This window comes from Lonchura striata, chromosome 2 (genome assembly GCF_046129695.1).
Source record: "Lonchura striata isolate bLonStr1 chromosome 2, bLonStr1.mat, whole genome shotgun sequence".
NCBI classification, from domain to species: Eukaryota; Metazoa; Chordata; class Aves; order Passeriformes; family Estrildidae; genus Lonchura; species Lonchura striata.
The window spans coordinates 69,923,950-69,940,026 of NC_134604.1; the positions used below are offsets into that span (position 1 = coordinate 69,923,950).

At 38.9% G+C, this 16,077-nt stretch overlaps 1 protein-coding gene across 2 annotated transcripts in view; it reads left to right on the forward strand.

The window, feature by feature from the left end:
* The window catches only part of ATP8A2 (ATPase phospholipid transporting 8A2), a 329,984-nt gene that overhangs the window by 168,374 nt on the left and 145,533 nt on the right, over window positions 1-16,077 (forward strand). For both annotated transcript variants that reach the window (XM_021530648.3, XM_077781458.1), the window contains exons 26-27: window positions 1,930-2,113; window positions 6,279-6,389. In XM_021530648.3, the coding sequence (XP_021386323.2) occupies window positions 1,930-2,113; window positions 6,279-6,389 (295 nt within the window). The remainder of the gene's footprint in view (window positions 1-1,929; window positions 2,114-6,278; window positions 6,390-16,077) is intronic.

Below are 16,077 nucleotides of genomic sequence, written 5' to 3' on the forward strand. Positions count from 1 at the left end.
TTTTTTTTGAGTGGTATGTGGCTGACTTGAGATGTGGAAAAGTTTTGTCTAAGGTTTATTTAAGGAAATACAAAATAATTTGGAACTTTAACTAAAAGTGATGGGGAAAGGAATTAGGGTTGTTTGTACAGATGGGGTTAGAATGGAAATATTTAATCTACATGTAGGTATTTCCAAAATACCTCATATGATTTGGTAACCTGATCTACCTTTTCCATGACAAAAGGGCATTTTGGGTGTCTTATCCAATTTAGAAACCTAGTCCTGAGGATTTTTCCACTCTTGCCTGATTTAGACTAGTTCAATTCTGAATTCCATGAATTTTTATTGACTTCAAACTGATATCAAAGGAGAGAAGAATCAAGTTAAAGTAACTGCCAATAAATCTGATAAGAATATTCATATATAATGGAGTCAGTCTTTTGTTTTGGAGTTGGAATTGAGTAACACCATTGCTGAGGTCAGAGTTGCGTAAACATGACATATGTGAGATCAGGAAGCGGCCTTGTGCTTTCTGATCTGACCTGCATAGTCTGGTGTTGGAAAGATGGTCTGGCACATGGGGAGATCAGCTGGAGGAGTGAAGAGAATCATTAAGGTTGGGAAAGTCCTTCAAGATAATTCTAACTGACAAGTCCACCACTAAACTTCAGTGCTGCATCTACACAACTTTTAAATACCTCTGGGGATTGTGATTCCTCCACTTCCCTGGGCAGCATTTTCAATACTGGTCAACCCTTTCCCTTAGTTTTTTCCTCATAGCCAATCTAAACCTTCCTTGGCACAACTTGAAGCCATTTCCTCTTGTTCTTACCATCTTTTACCTGGGGCAAGACATCCCCCCCCTTCAGTATAGTTTGTGGTAGTTGTAGAGGGTGATTAGGTCTGTACCCTGTTTTTTTTTCCAGGATGACTAATCAGAGCTCCCCCAGCTGCTCCTCATAAGAGTTGTGCTCCAGAGCCTTCCCCAGCTCTGTTGCCCTTCCCTGGACATGCTCCAGCACCTCAATTGTTTTTTCCTGAATTGAGGGACTCAAAACTGAACTCAAGGTGTGGCCTCATGAGTACCACGTACAGAGGCAAGGTCACTGCCCTGCTTCTGCTAGCCACACTGATCCAGGCCAGGATGCCATTGGCCTTCTTGGCTAACTGGGCACACACTGGATCATGTTGAGGTGCTATTGACCAGCACCCCCAGGTCTTTTTCTGCCAGGCAGTTTCTCTGCCAGTAGTGCTGCCTGGGGTTGTTGTAACCTCAGTGCAGGATCCAGCACTTGACCTTGCTAAACCTCATGCAACTGCCCTTGGTCCATCAATCCAGGCTGTCCAGATTCCTCTGCAGGGCCTTCCTGCCCTCCAGCTGATCAATATTCTCACCCAACTTGGTGTCACCTGCAAACTGACTTAGGGTATGTTCAAGCCTCTAATTGAGATCATTGATAAAGATGTTAAGCAGAAATGGTTAAGTAAGTCTGCAGTATCTCTTGCAAACCATTGGAAATGTCTCTGAATGTATTTGTTGTCTTTCTCCTTCTGGATGGTGATGACAGGAGGCAGGGAAGCTTGCACTCTTGATCTCCAAACTGTCATAGTTGAAGAGGAAATTCACTTCAATGTTCCCAGTAAAACATTACCAGTGTTATGCCAGTTAGGAGGGGCTGGGTAAGGAAAACAAGGCTTTGAAACCTTTCATATAGATTTGGTCTCTTTTGCATTAACTATCAGCAAGTAGGTAAATGTGAAACTATTTTTAAATCTTCTCTTTTCTTCTGAAATAGTTTGGCACGGGTTCTGAAGCTTAGTTGTTGAATAAAGGAACTTCCCAGCAACTGCCTTTGATTACTTCTAAATGTAGGTTACAGCTGTCCTTTTGGGAAAGGCACATAGCTCAGCATGTGAGAAACTGACACCTTTTTCTCTCCTTTTCAGAGTATCTCCTCTACAGAAGTCCGAAATAGTAGACATGGTCAAGAAACACGTCAATGCCATAACACTTGCCATTGGGGATGGTGCCAATGACGTAGGAATGATCCAGACAGCTCATGTTGGAGTGGGGATCAGTGGCAATGAGGGCATGCAGGCAACCAATTGCTCGGATTATGCCATTGCACAGGTCAGATGCAAGAATGAACAACTGCCATATCATCTTTGAGAAATGCACTGTGAAGCCTTTTAGTGCTCGATGGGCTTCTTCTAAGCTAGAAGCATCTCTGATTGTTTCCTTTTCCAGGCAGCTGTCTAAAACATATTTTGGAAATATTTTGGGTATTTGTTATGATTGGTCTTCAGGGCAAAGCCCCACCTCTCTTCAAAGTTTTAGTTTCCTCCTGACAACTGTACAGTATCTTGGTTCTTCAGTAATCAGGGGGAAGCAATTTCTGTGATGCATGTGTTAATATGCTTTTAAGTAACTGATCTGTCTTAGTGCAAACTCTTTTCTTAGTATAATTTGGTACTATAACCAGGTATGTGAGAATTTGACTGTTTGGCAAACTCATTTGAGATGTCTCCTCAATCTTTATTTCCCCCCACTCACTGTGTTGCATCCAAGAATTGATCACAGTTCTAGAGAGCTAGCCAGCATTTTCCATTTTACATGTGTTATTTTGGACATTATTTGGGTCAGTGCTCCTAAACTAGTTCATCAAATTCAGAACTGATTACTGCAGATAAAAAGAAGAGTTAAAAGCCCTTTTTGTTTGTTTTGCTGAAGAAACCACAATTTAGAACCTAGATTTTGAAAGAAAAATCAGAAAGGAAGAAGATGCTTCAGCTGCTGAATATCCTCTGCATACTGTTTGCACTTGAGATGCTGTGTGTGTTTGAGATTGATGCAGGGCAAAACCAGATCAAGCTGACAGGAAGCAGAGACAATCCTTTGTCTCCTCAGTGACCAGAGCTTCAGCTGATGTTCCTTCTCTTCTGGCAGAGTGTAGTTCAGATTTGTTCTACCAAGTGATGTAAAATATTACCATCCTTTGATAGCTCCCAGTAGAAAGTGAGGTTTTGAAAAGGCAGGGATAATGCTGCTGTATGCACAGATAACTGTTTATTGTGGTAACCCTTTTGAGAAGCAAAGTGGCAGTCTTGTATTGCTGCTCTGACCTTTGATGAAGAACACTGAAGAACATGAAGCTTCAGGTTTGAATAACTGCGACCTTTCACAAAATCTATCTTGAGAATTTTAGGCATTTTTACCAAGTTCTTCTGTCATAAACAGTAGCATATTCCAAATATATACCAGTATAGGGACTGCCATAGCCATTGTCTCTGGTATCTCTTAATGAGTTCCACATTTTTAATTTCAGTGGATTTTATATAGCTTCTGCTGTACAACTTAATAGAATACTCCTTACCTGGACTTCCTCAGATCATTTATTACTTCTGTTTGGTCACTAAGCATAAGCAGCAAGAGTTTTGTCTGTAGAAGGCTCTACATATGTTATTTCTTTTGTGTCACAGTAGTGCTAAGTCCGAAGAAGTAATTCCATTCCATGTTCATGTGTTGCTTTTGCATTAGGAAAAAAAAACCCTGTATTTCAGTTTAGTATTAGAACATGGAAGCTGCTCTTCATTTAAATTCCAGTCAGCAGGTTACTGACAATAACAGTAAATCTTTTTCATTCAGTATGAAATAAAAGCTGGTAAGAGCAGCACCAAATTGCAGCATTAAAAAAATAGTGAAACACCGTGGAACTGTTTTTTTGGTTTTGTTTTTGTTTTTTGGGGGGGGTTTTTTGGATTTTTTTTGGGTTTTTTTTGATTTTTTTTTTTTTTTTGTGATTGTGTAGAAGAATTTGTACTAATTAAATTAGAAAACATATTTAAAAATCCCTCTGGTAGAGGAGACTAATACTGTGTGGTAGTATGTGCTTAAAAAAAGAAAAAGTAAATTAGTGTTCAAAAGAAAAACTTGATCTCCGTGGAGTGTATTTCTTTCAGTGAAGACATATAACTCCCACTAAAACATTACTGTATGTGCATGCCTTGAAGGCAGAGTATGTTCTTATTGAGTAATTTAAGACGACCACTGTAATGTAGCATCTCATGTTCAAATGCTATTTCAAATACAGTGCTGCCAGAAGCAGGCACTTAGAGAAGAGAGGGTCTCTATATAGGCTCATTTGAGATTCCAGGGAGAATCAAAACATAAACCAAACAAAAATAAAAAGCCAACTTGTGTCTGACTCCACTTGAAATAGCTTCCACAGGTGCAAGGAGCATCTGTTTGAATCATCCTTTTCCCTTGAAATGATATTGCACCAATGACCTCTATTTAGAGAATTCCCAAATCAAATGACCTAACTAGTTAGAGAGACAGTAGTAGACTTTAATAACTTTTTTCTCGGTAGATAGCTTTATCATCTTAATCTAGAAAACATCTGGTGTCTGTCTAGGGACTGTTTCCTTTTCTTAATTAAGGAAGCTTCTTTCTTCAACAAATGTTCTTGTTTCAGTTTTCTTCTTTGGAAAAATTGGCTTGTTTTGTGAATGCCTTTTTGCTGTCTTAAAACTCCCAACATGCCATCACCTCATCCTTTAGTCAAGATAGAGTCTAGAAGAGAATCACTGTGTAAAAGAAGTTATGCTAGGGTTGATACAGAGACAACTGTAAAAGCTCACACACTGTTTCACAGGTAGGCTGGCCAGATGATCATAATGTTTCCTGCTGATTTAAAATGCTGTAAATACAGGACCAGCCAAAGAAGGGCAATGTCTTGGTAGAGCCCTTGTCTGTACTACTCTGTGCCAGTAGCTGTGTATTTGCATAATATCAGCATCTTAAGCAGATTTAAATCTTTCCCATGTCTTAATGGGACTCTTCACTTGGGTGAGCAGGCTCTGTGTGTTCTTTAGGCTCTGAGTATCTTCCTTGGTGTGCTCTGTAGTGCACTCATTTTCATGAGAGCACAGACAAGAGCAATTAATAATGGCAGGATTTTTTGTTGCTTTGAGCTTTCAAGAAGACCACATTCAAGATGCTCACTTGTTAGATTCAGCAGAGAGAGATTCTCAGGCAGTTTCTGACTATTCTGCACAAGACCTTTGGGATGGCTTGTAAGAACATCATGGCAAGTTTCCCATCAGTTTGGTGGTGTTTTGTTAGTGATTTTGATGAGGAAAGTTGTAGCTCTCCTGCAAATTAACTTGAGGCATTTAGGGGTCGAACAGGTCAGCTACTCCCTTGGGAGTGTCCCAGTTATAGCTCTAGCTCAAGTTAAGCAGAGAACAGTGAAGCCTGGTTCACTTTTGTTTTCTCTCCTTCTCTGCTGGCATATCCTAACAAATCCAAGTTGCTGATGCATGGGAGAGAGGCTGTCCTTACAGGATTTGTGGTTCAGTGATTTCATTGCTGGAAAGCATGGGAGCAGAGCTGCCTCACAACAGCCCTTACTCATTTACTGTAGCTTTCAATTTCAGATGAGTTTTGGTTAAAATAAATTATTTAGAATCTAAATATAGGAAGTCAGGGTTTTCCTGTCAAGTCACTTTCTGGAAAATTAAGTAAAGCAAATTACCTTAAAAATTACCTTCAGGTACATACATACTAAACAGTAAACACAGTCATCACTTTGAGCTGTGGGTATTTGGGCAAAAGAGGAATGGTGCAGGTCATAAAAAGGTTCAGTAACAAAGCCAAGACTAGAAAATTGTTCATTTCCCAGTCTGGATTACAACACTGGCTCCATAAAAGTCCATTTTTAAAAGTTCTGAATTTGAACTCCAAATTAGCATTAAAAGGTACACAATTATACAAGATTCATTTACTTGCCCTTTTTGGCGAACGTACCTTGCTTTATACAAAACTTTATAAAACACGCAATCATGTGCATTTTGTGGGCAGAAAAATGTTAATCTAAATATCTATTCTCTATAATTGCATCTGTTTTCCACTTTTGTTCCACTCTTGTGTATTTTATTTCAGCTCAAGACAGTTTTGATTATTAGGTTGTTCATTTTACACAGAGAAAGGAGATTCTGAACCTTGTAAGCCCTCAAATATTGATTTTACCATCAAGATTGTAATATCAATTGAAGACGTTTTGCCACTTAAAGCCACTTTTTAGAACCTTCAGAAGTTTTGCTACAAAAAAGATTTTAGCTTTAACTATTTTAAGAGTTGTTTTTTTGTGTATATCTTCTGTTAAGTTGTTTAAACATTGTGCTTCAGCTTTCAAAGTTGAAAATTTTACTTTTTCTTGAGGACAGGTATTTACCTTCAACCAATGTTTTTAGCAATTCTTCATGTATGTAAATACTTCTTTTCTGTCTTTCAGTTTTCCTACTTGGAGAAGCTACTGTTGGTCCATGGTGCTTGGAGTTACAATAGAGTTACCAAATGCATACTGTACTGCTTCTACAAAAATGTGGTTTTGTATATTATTGAGGTAAGAGTAACTAAATGTATGGGCCTCACTAGTGCTTATTCCTTAAATCATCTCTTATAACCAGAAAAGCTCACCCAAATTAATTGAGCAAGAGGGACTGCCATTTTTTTTTCCATGTTTAACAATTTAAAATTCACTTTCCCTCCTCAAATCATTTCACTTAAATCTTTTAATGTTTGTAAAGGAAGACCAAAGGCTTTCATTACTGTGAAGCTTTGGATGTGAGATATCAAAGTTTATTCCTTCTGTGCAAACACTTACTGAAAGCATATTTGTATTCATGGAAATATTTCAATTAAGGCTTATATTTATAAAAATTGGAATTTGGGGGCTAAATGTAAATCAAAAAGTTCATTTAATAGCATTTAATAGGCAAATAATAAACTATTCAAAACTATAGCTTCCAAGTTACAAAGACCACTGATAAGCTGGAACTAAAATTAGTTTCCTTTCATTTTTGGAAAGAGATGTCATAATTTTGCAAATGACGTTCATTTACAAAATGAATCAGGTTATTTGATTTAATAATTAAAACATAGCTGTATTTTGAAAATAATGTGATGGAAGATGTCAAGTACTGAAACTGGTTTTTAAAGAGGCCTGGATACTGTAACTACCATGCCATTTCATCATGCTTAAGATAGGAGTGTAGTTCTCATGCTGCAGAGTATCATCTTGAATTGTACAGTTGAGCAGCCATGAAGGAGGTTAACATAAAATTGCAAGATTTATAATTAGGCAGGTAATTATATCAATTAGAGGAGGTAGTGGATATTTTGCTATTCAGTAAGTCATATAATGATCAGAATGGTCAGTATTCCTGACTCCATCAGGGTTTGATCATCTTCTGTGTATGATGTTAGAGAACAGATATTGTTCACTAACTTGTTCCACTTTTCCTGTGCTATTTCTGAATTAGCTGTTATCTGTTAAAATTTCAATAGTCATTAGTCTACTGCAAGAGAGTTATCCTATACATCATGTTTTTAGTAAGGGTTTTAACGTGCTGTTGGAGATGATAACAATATTTGTGCAAAAAAAATATAAATGGCTTTAAAAAGAACTCTTCTGTCACTGTTGAGGCAGGACGGGAATGAATAGATTCTGACTCAGAAGGCTGCTGAGAGTAAAACTCCGATTTATTCAAAATACACTGCTCTTTTATACAGTTTCGCAAGGGTCAAATGTATTGGTTCTGAAGTGAAAACAACTCACTCCATTGGTGCAGAGTGCTTGACGCACAGTGATAGAACTTAACTATAAACAATGTGAATAACAAGAGATATAAAGAATTATTTACACTCTTTCTCAGCACTTTCCCAGGCTTTTTGCCTGGCTAGAAACTCTCAGTTTCTTTCTTTGACTGAATCTGAGACCCACACTCTTCTAGTGTATTTCTTACTGAGCATGGTTGGCTGTTGCTGGGGTTTTGCCTGATCGTTTCAGAAAATGCTTAATAGCTTCATGATTTTCTACCAGGATTCTTTTCTCTATTTGAAAATTAGTTTTGGAAGTCTTGCTTCTAGCTTATTATAGCACCATGTATCTTTGTTTCTTTTACCATAGTCTGACAAATCAAGTTCTGCATCAAATATTGTATGGCAAAACTCTGCCTTCTCATATAAGCATCTGTGCAAGGAGTTGAATACAAGTGAAGTTTTCTGGGACCTCCATCCTGAGGTAGCTCAATTATTTGACCCTAGGGTGGAATTTTATTTGCCAGATATCTCTACATGATACATAGAATCCAAGCCTGCTCTGAGAATATGAGGTTAGAGGTTCTCTCCACTGTCTTAGGCCATGTTCAGCTCTTTGTGCATACTGCCCTGAGCCAAATGAGCTGTTGTGTCTCCTTACATCCATGACTGAGGAGGAGTCAGTTCCACCCAACACCTGAGCACTGAAAAATGTCTTACAAGATGCAGCCCTGCACCTCAGTTACCTCTCTGTGCTTGTGCTGCGTAGAATTTGGAAGCAAGTTTAAGGCTTTAAGGGAGATGAAGTGACAGAAATAATCCTGTCATCCTGCAGCAATGGGAAGAGCTCAACTTGGTTCTCCCTGGTGAGTTTCCTTTACTAGCAGCCTTAAGGAACTTCCCCTCCAAAACTGTGTAAAAGTAGCCAAATTGCCTGGAAACCCACGAGACACCAGTTTAGGTATCCTAGGGATACAGGGTAGAGAGAAGAAATCTTTAATTCCCTCCTTACCTTTACACAAAGAAAAAGAGGTTGTTTTGTGTATGTGCTGTGAGACTTGGCAGTGTTGATCAGTTTGTGCTATGGAATGATGCTCATGAAAGAGGTACTCCATGAGGGAATAAATCCTTCAGCTTGAGAGATTGGTAGTTAAATGCCTGGCACTTCTGCACTGTTGCTTATGTATATGGTGTGTTCCTAATTGTTTCCCAGTGCTCTGGACAAGTTTAATATTTACCCATACTTTCTGCTTGGATATGTGGTGTATGGGGAATATCCTTTTAGCATCATAATGAAACAGGGATTTGAACTGGAGCTACTTTCTAAGTATCTTCAGAAGGATTGTACTAAGTAAATATTTATACAGTTGAATGAAAAAGCACATCATGAATATGACTGGCAATTCTACCTTTGTTACTGTATCTGTTTTATTTCAGTGGAGTTGTAACACCTGAGGAATAGATATAGTAAGCCTTATATAAATGGCTTTTGTAGCAGAGAGGCACTGGGCTATCATAACTCTTATTCCCTGATACTTTGCAAATACCAGAGGGAAGGAAGAGGTGGTGGTCCAGCTTGGCACGCAGAACATCTGGACAGATCTTGCAGAGGGATGCAAGTTAAGGCATTAGGCTTTAACTTAATTAAGTAATGGTTAATGCTTGAGATGACCATATTGCCGTCTCTGTTCCTAGCATCCCAATGTTGATGTGCTAAAACCCCTCATATATTAGAAGTTCATCTTGATACTAATTATGTACATGTAAACCTGGAGGATCCAAAGTGCTGCATCTCTGAAACATTAAATTTACAAGCTGTTTTTTCAGGTTCTAGGTTAAAATATAGAATTTGGAGTTTTGTGAAAAGTATACTCAGGTAATTGTTGTCATAGGGTTTACTCCTAGGAGGTGCTGTGGGGTTATGGCTGGTGCTTACCTTTCTGCAATGGCTGATTCTTTGTGGAGAGACAGGGCCCCAGGAACTGATTTCAGCTGCTTTGATGACTACAATGTATGTCTATATTGAGATAATTCCATGCAGCTAGAGAAGTGGTGTAGCAGACAGCAGGCCTTGTGGCTTAGTGATTGCAGGGGCAATGGAGCTGAGAATGTATTTTCCCCCTCTCTTGAAAAGGCCCTCCTAGTGTTTTTCAATAGGTGAATTTTAAGTCATCAAGGTAATAAAGTTTAGTGAAATCTGAAAGGATTTTGTCTTGGCTTAACAACTGGAAACTGTGTTCCTCTCCTTTCTCTAGCCTGGTCTCTCCTTTACCATTTCTTCATCATTGTCCTGCCATTCTCTTGATTTCTCCCCTTGATTTTTGAAAATACAAAGCTAAGCGAAATATAACTAAAAAGCACAAAGATAAGCAGGTCCTGAAAATTCAAGTCCTTTTGGTGTGATTCTTAGCCCGATTTCTGAACCCTTGTATATCGCTGCTGCTAAGGTAGTTCAGGGTATGAAGTTGGGGTTCCCTTACTTATGGACTCACTTATCAAAAAGGGTGCAGAATCTAGCCTTTCCATCCACAGAGCTGGTTGACAGATTAATTGCTGCTTCTTTCCCACTCTTGACTATCCATACTGGGTAGTAGTAGCAGGGAGATCTGCATGGAAAGCTACCAAGATGGCCACAGGGATGAAATGCAAGTATAAAGCCCTCTCATTGGTGTCCATGCCTGTATTTCCCATGTCAGCATGCTCTAGCAATGTGCACTAAATCTGTTTCTAAAGAAAGCCAAACATTCAGCATCATCCTTGAGGCAGAAGACCAGTGACAAGGTTTCAGCTTTTAAAAGTTTGACAGACAAATAGCTGAGCATACTCACAAAATACCATTTTGTTCAATTACTTATGTAGCTGGCTTCAAATTGAGTAGTGAAACAAAAGATCTGTTTCACATCTGTTGAGCAGATATGTTTAACTGGAGATGATATAAAGTTGTCCTGTTGACATCAGAGCTTTGAAATATAGCTGATTTCAAATGTAAAAGAATACAGGAATGTTGCTTTCATGTCATGCTTGGAGAAGTAGAAACACAGTAAGATCAAAGGTGGTATCAGAAATATCAGGTAAGAGTTCAAGGCCTTTGGGAATGGTTCTGTGGAAACGGTAGCATGGAAGATAGCTTTCAGGCCAACTCAGTGTGCAGGAAAAATGTGCTCAGTACTTCGCTGGAGCACATTGGTTTTTTGAAACATATTTAATATGAAGCACTTTTGTAGTATATATTGCAGAATGAGTCAGGGGTGGGAATAAATGGCCCCAGTGTCAAGTTCTGGCAGTCTAGAGCCATGACAGAGAAATTAATGGAAAGGGGAGAGTATAATGTACATACCTTGGTTGCTGCATAATTTTAATTTCTACTTTCAAAATCCAGAGACAAATTGTAAGCCTAGATTAGAAAGCTGTTTCTTGGTTGGTGATTAAAGGGAAGTCTAATATCTGAGCAGTGTTAAACAAGATAAACATACTGAACAACAAAACACTAAGACCATACTTTTTATTCTAGAGCTGAATTTCCAAGTTTCAAAAGCTCTGAGCAAATAATACCTAGATAAATATAAATAACAATACCTATATAAACATGCTTTTAAACAAGAGGTGATTTTTTGAGTCAGCAAGGGTCGGGCAATGAGAGCTATTAAGTGCTCCACACACTCTTTGCGGTCATGACTTCAGATGAGCTGATAGAGCTGATAACACAGGCTGCAAAAGCACACATTAAGTGTTACTGCATGAGACCTTGCATTTTTTTTTCCTGTTTTCTTGCTTTTCCATCAAACACAACAGGTATTTTAAAAAATATGGAAAGCAGGCATGGGAATTTCAACTCTTCTCCAAATGGTAGGCAGAAATTAGTGTATCTGTTATGGTACTAAAAATATGCAGCTATAATGCTTCTGTGTGCTTATCCCTGATTTATACGATCTGACTTCTACCTACATCTCCGTGCTTTCTGTTTTCAATTGACTTTGCTACTCTTCAGTTACAACCAGGCAATAGAAAACCTTAAGCAAGGGAATTTTTACATTAAGTTCAAGACTGAAGTGCTATAACTGTTGTCATATAAAGCAACTTTCTTTAAAAATAAGAGTAGTCTTTTCCTCCAGTGTTAAATTAAGGATAAGAAGATATGGTTGCAAAACTTTCTTAGAAAAATAACAAGAATAAAGGCAGCTGTCTTGTCTTCTTATTCAGATTATTCAGTTGCCTGTTCAAATACTTCAAATGCCAGTAGGTATTTAATAATCATTACTTCTCTGCATGTACTCAGTTGGTGTGGTAAGCTTAGCACAATGCTCTTATCATGGTGAAGCAAAGGAGGAATGTGTGTGACTTCCATTTTGTATCATTTGGGAATCTAGATTTGGTTTCTCACAAATGCATACATATCCTGAATAAGTAACTTACTCTTTGTAGACAGGTACTTTCAGACAAAAAGGTGGGATTCAGTGTCCTTAAGATTGGTATCAAGTTTAAATTAAGTGCCTGAGAGAAATTTATGTAGTGTCCATGTAAATAACCTTTGTGGCAGCTCTGGGCTCATGGAGAGCAGTATAGGACTGGCAGGTATGTCACAGGAACTGTGACAAACCTGTCTAAAGCAGCAGTACTGAGAGGCCTGTCTTAAGGTAACTGAATCCTATCCAGAAGGAGAATATTTTTTGTTCTGTTCTTATTTAATTTTGAAACATATAAAAGAAAATGATTCCGTACCTCTCAGCTTGGATAATGTTCATCAGTTCAAAAGTGCAGAATATTTATGGAGGATATAGTACAGAACTTGGAAGACATGAAAAACACAGGAATGAGCGCAGTGAGGAACAAAGCTTGTGAAACTCAGTATTTTATTTTGATAATTTGTGGAAGAACAGGTCTTATATACGTGCTTATTTTTCTCCTGCACTGTTCATCAGCCTTGTACACAGGTTTAACATGGAAAAGACCAAGAACAACACTGCCCATTGATTGCAGGCTTCAATTCAAGAAAACATTCTTTAGTAGCAATAGTTACAGGAAACAGATTTTACAAGGAGCCTGCCAAAATTCTTGGAATATTGTAAAATATAGTTTTTAGAATATTGTAAAATATAGTTTTCCAACCTAATCCAAAATTGTCCAGATAGTGCTTTGCTTTTTGTTCCTAAAAATATATCTGAATTCTTTACAGTACCTGGTTTATATGCTGCTACTGACAATTTGTTCTCTATCTCTTGTCTGAAGAAATTCAGCATTGTGTATAGGCTGGTCTCATCAATTTTAATCCACGATTGGCTTCTTGTTTTTTGGCTTCCTAATTGGGCATGTTAATCCCAAGAGTTTCCAAGGAATCAGTCAGGAAGATAAATCTGTGCTAATTTTCCTTTCTTTTTGTAGTGCTATGCACTGCACAGTGAATCATGAGAGAGCAGTCCACCTTCCCAGAAAACCAAATTGGTCCAGCTATGTAACGGCTGAGTTTGATTTTTTTCCCCAAGCATGATGGAAACTATCAGCATTACTCTGAATTTATGAGCACTGCCTTGATTATACCCTGCAGCCAACAGAACCTGTAATTTTTTAACATTCCAGATATTATAAATGATAAATCAGGTTCCTTTGTGTGGTCTCAAAATCTCTAGATGAAATGCCCATCAGGTTCAGCACACACTGCAATAGAAGAGATGTACTCTGATATTTTATTGGACACAGGGTATGTTGAGTGCCTGGATCAATTTGTTGTATACATTTACAGAAGAGGAATATGAATGGCAAAGTGGTTCCCCCCCCTCCGCCCCTTGGAAAAATGTATGCTTAATTTGGTGTGAAAAATCTTAAATTCATAATATGGTGGGCTTATTCCATAGCAATGATAGTATTGTTCTCTAAGTTTAAGGCCATTCAATGTGATATATTTAGTCATCTCCAGAACAGTGTATTCTTCAAAGCCAGAATCCTTTCATCAGTAAAGGTTTTTTCACTTTAACTATGTCACCAACAAAAATACAAGTTCATGTTTAGAAGAGAGATAGCCTAATATGAAGAAGCTTTTACTAGGGAAGATCAACCTATATTATGAAACTTAGGAAAATCCAAGCCTAGCTTTTTTTCCATCACAAAACCAGCTTTGAAATTCAAGAGTTGGTGTTGAAAGTGTAGATAAACCTTATAATGGAATTACTTGTGCTTAGCACTTGAATGCTGAGTTTAGCAATGCTGTTCTGCACTAAAGGCATTATTTTGAGGGAGTTTTTTAAAAATGCAACACTAACAGGCGCATCAATGCATTTATGGTAATACATCTACTCACAAGTATATCCTTTTGACTTGTGCTGATTTTCTTTCTGGCCTATACCCCTTTAAATGGACTTCCTATAGTAGAGACATTCCTCATATGCATGGGAATAACTGAGAGCAAAGTTGAGTCCTATGTGTGGAGCAGGGTTTTGTGAATGTTTTTCTTTTTGCTAGACAAGCCAAGGGGCTGTCATGCTAAAGATGTGAGATTTCTCAATTTCTACCTGTACTTCATTGCTCTAAACAGCAATCTTCAAAATACATTTCTACAGCAATTTATTTGCCTTTCTGTGAGAACCCCGGGCTTGGTCAGGGGCCTCGTGTGGTGGTAAAGTCTCTCCTCCAACCCGTGCTTCCAAAGAAAAACTGCGCAGGCTCTTGCTGTTCGTTCTCAAGGCAGTTTATTGTTGGTTATCTCAAAGATTGTCTTCTCGGGCTGCGGCTGCTTGGTCAGTGGCCTGGACAGAGGCACACACACACCCTGACATCCTCTCTGTCTGCTGTCTTCTTCTTCTCTCTCCGCCCAGGGCTGCTGCTATCTTTTATAAGATATATTACGTATTACACGTTTACGGTTTTCCCCCAATACCTACAACGTATATTACAAAGTGCTTTTCTACTCTAAACCAATCCATAAGTGCTAGCATCACCAAGAACATGGAGGCAAGGAAGAAGAAGGAGGAAGAACAGGATCAGCCCACTTTCCTCCATCTTAGAACTTCTGACCCCCATGTACAAAGTGAAAACCCCCCTGTACAGGTGCTAAAACCCCCCTGTGCAATACTAAAAAATTTTCCCCTCTACTTTTGTAACTACTTCTACTATACTATCTAACCCTTTGTGACTGCTTGTTCTACCTTCAAAGTTGGTAACTCATTCCATGGCTCAAACTCAAAATCACAGCTGTTTGCAGCTGCCTGCCGGGGTCTAAAATGCTTCCAACCAAGGCCTGGAACCTCTAAAAATGTCTGAGAGACATTTTGAGTTCCAACACCTTTCATAGAATAAGCTGAGTTGGAAGGAACCCTCAGGGACCATCAAAGTCCAGCTCCTTGCCCTGCACAGAATATCCCCAAGAGAGTCACACCTTGTGCCTGGGAGCATTCTCCAAGCACTTCTTGATCTCTGTCAGGCTGGTGCTGTGACCACTTCCCTGGGAAGCCTGTTCCAGTGCCCAACCACCCTCTGGGTGAAAAACCTTTTCCTAATATCCAGCCTACACATCCCCTGGGGCAGCTCCATGTCATTCCCTTGGGTCCTGTTGCTGGTCACTAGAAAGATCAGAGTTCTTGAGAATGGCAATACACAATGCTTAGAAAGGAGGCTGAGGATGGCTTGCCCTGGTGCCAGTGCCTGCTGACAGTTTGGAGCAGTGAGTCTAACTCTCCTGTTTAGCTCAGAGGCAGTGGTGTTAAAATGACCATGTGTGTGTGTTCTGTTCCTTAAACACAGCTTGGAAAGTTTCAGTCTTCCAGGGAAGAGAAGAGCAGAATTACTTCTACTCAATTAGCTGTATCTGCTGGAGTTAAATCAGATGTTATCCTCATATTTAAAAACACTGCTTAGCCTAGGTGTGAAAAGGAGGTTGCTACAGTTCTTTTTGTAAAACACTTTTCAGAGTGATGGCGGGTGGTGCGGGTTTGGAAATGCTGCAAACAAGGTATAATACTGATTCACAAGTCATGCTTTTCTGCAATTTCACAATGTGGAATTCAGCTTCAAGCCCACTTTTGGAAATGCATGGTGGCTAGCCTGTGTGCAGTCTCACTGAAGTGAGTGAATAGTAATTACACTTTCTACTTTCTGGGAAGTTGTTTGGAAATAAAATGAATTTATTTCTTCAAGCCATGTACGAGAATACTGTTGTGTGAGCCCAAGAAGTGCTGGTCTGTGTGGGCTGCATTACCCTTGCCTGGGCTGAAGTCTGCCTGGCTGCCAGCTGCTTGCCAGCAGTAGGGTCTGGCTACAGCTTGGGATTTTTTGAGTGCAAGTGATCATAACACTGAAATATTCTGGTTTGTGTTCAGTTTTATCATCTTTAAGCATTTTACTCATACTTTGCCTCTTTGTTCTTGGCAAGTTAAGCAAAAAATGTAATTTTACCTGAGCTCAAACAGCAGTCTCATTGGCAACTTTTCCTTTTTAATTGTTGATAAGGGCATTTTTCTGGCATCTTTGTAGGCACTGCTGGAGTGTGTTTCTAAAGATCAGAT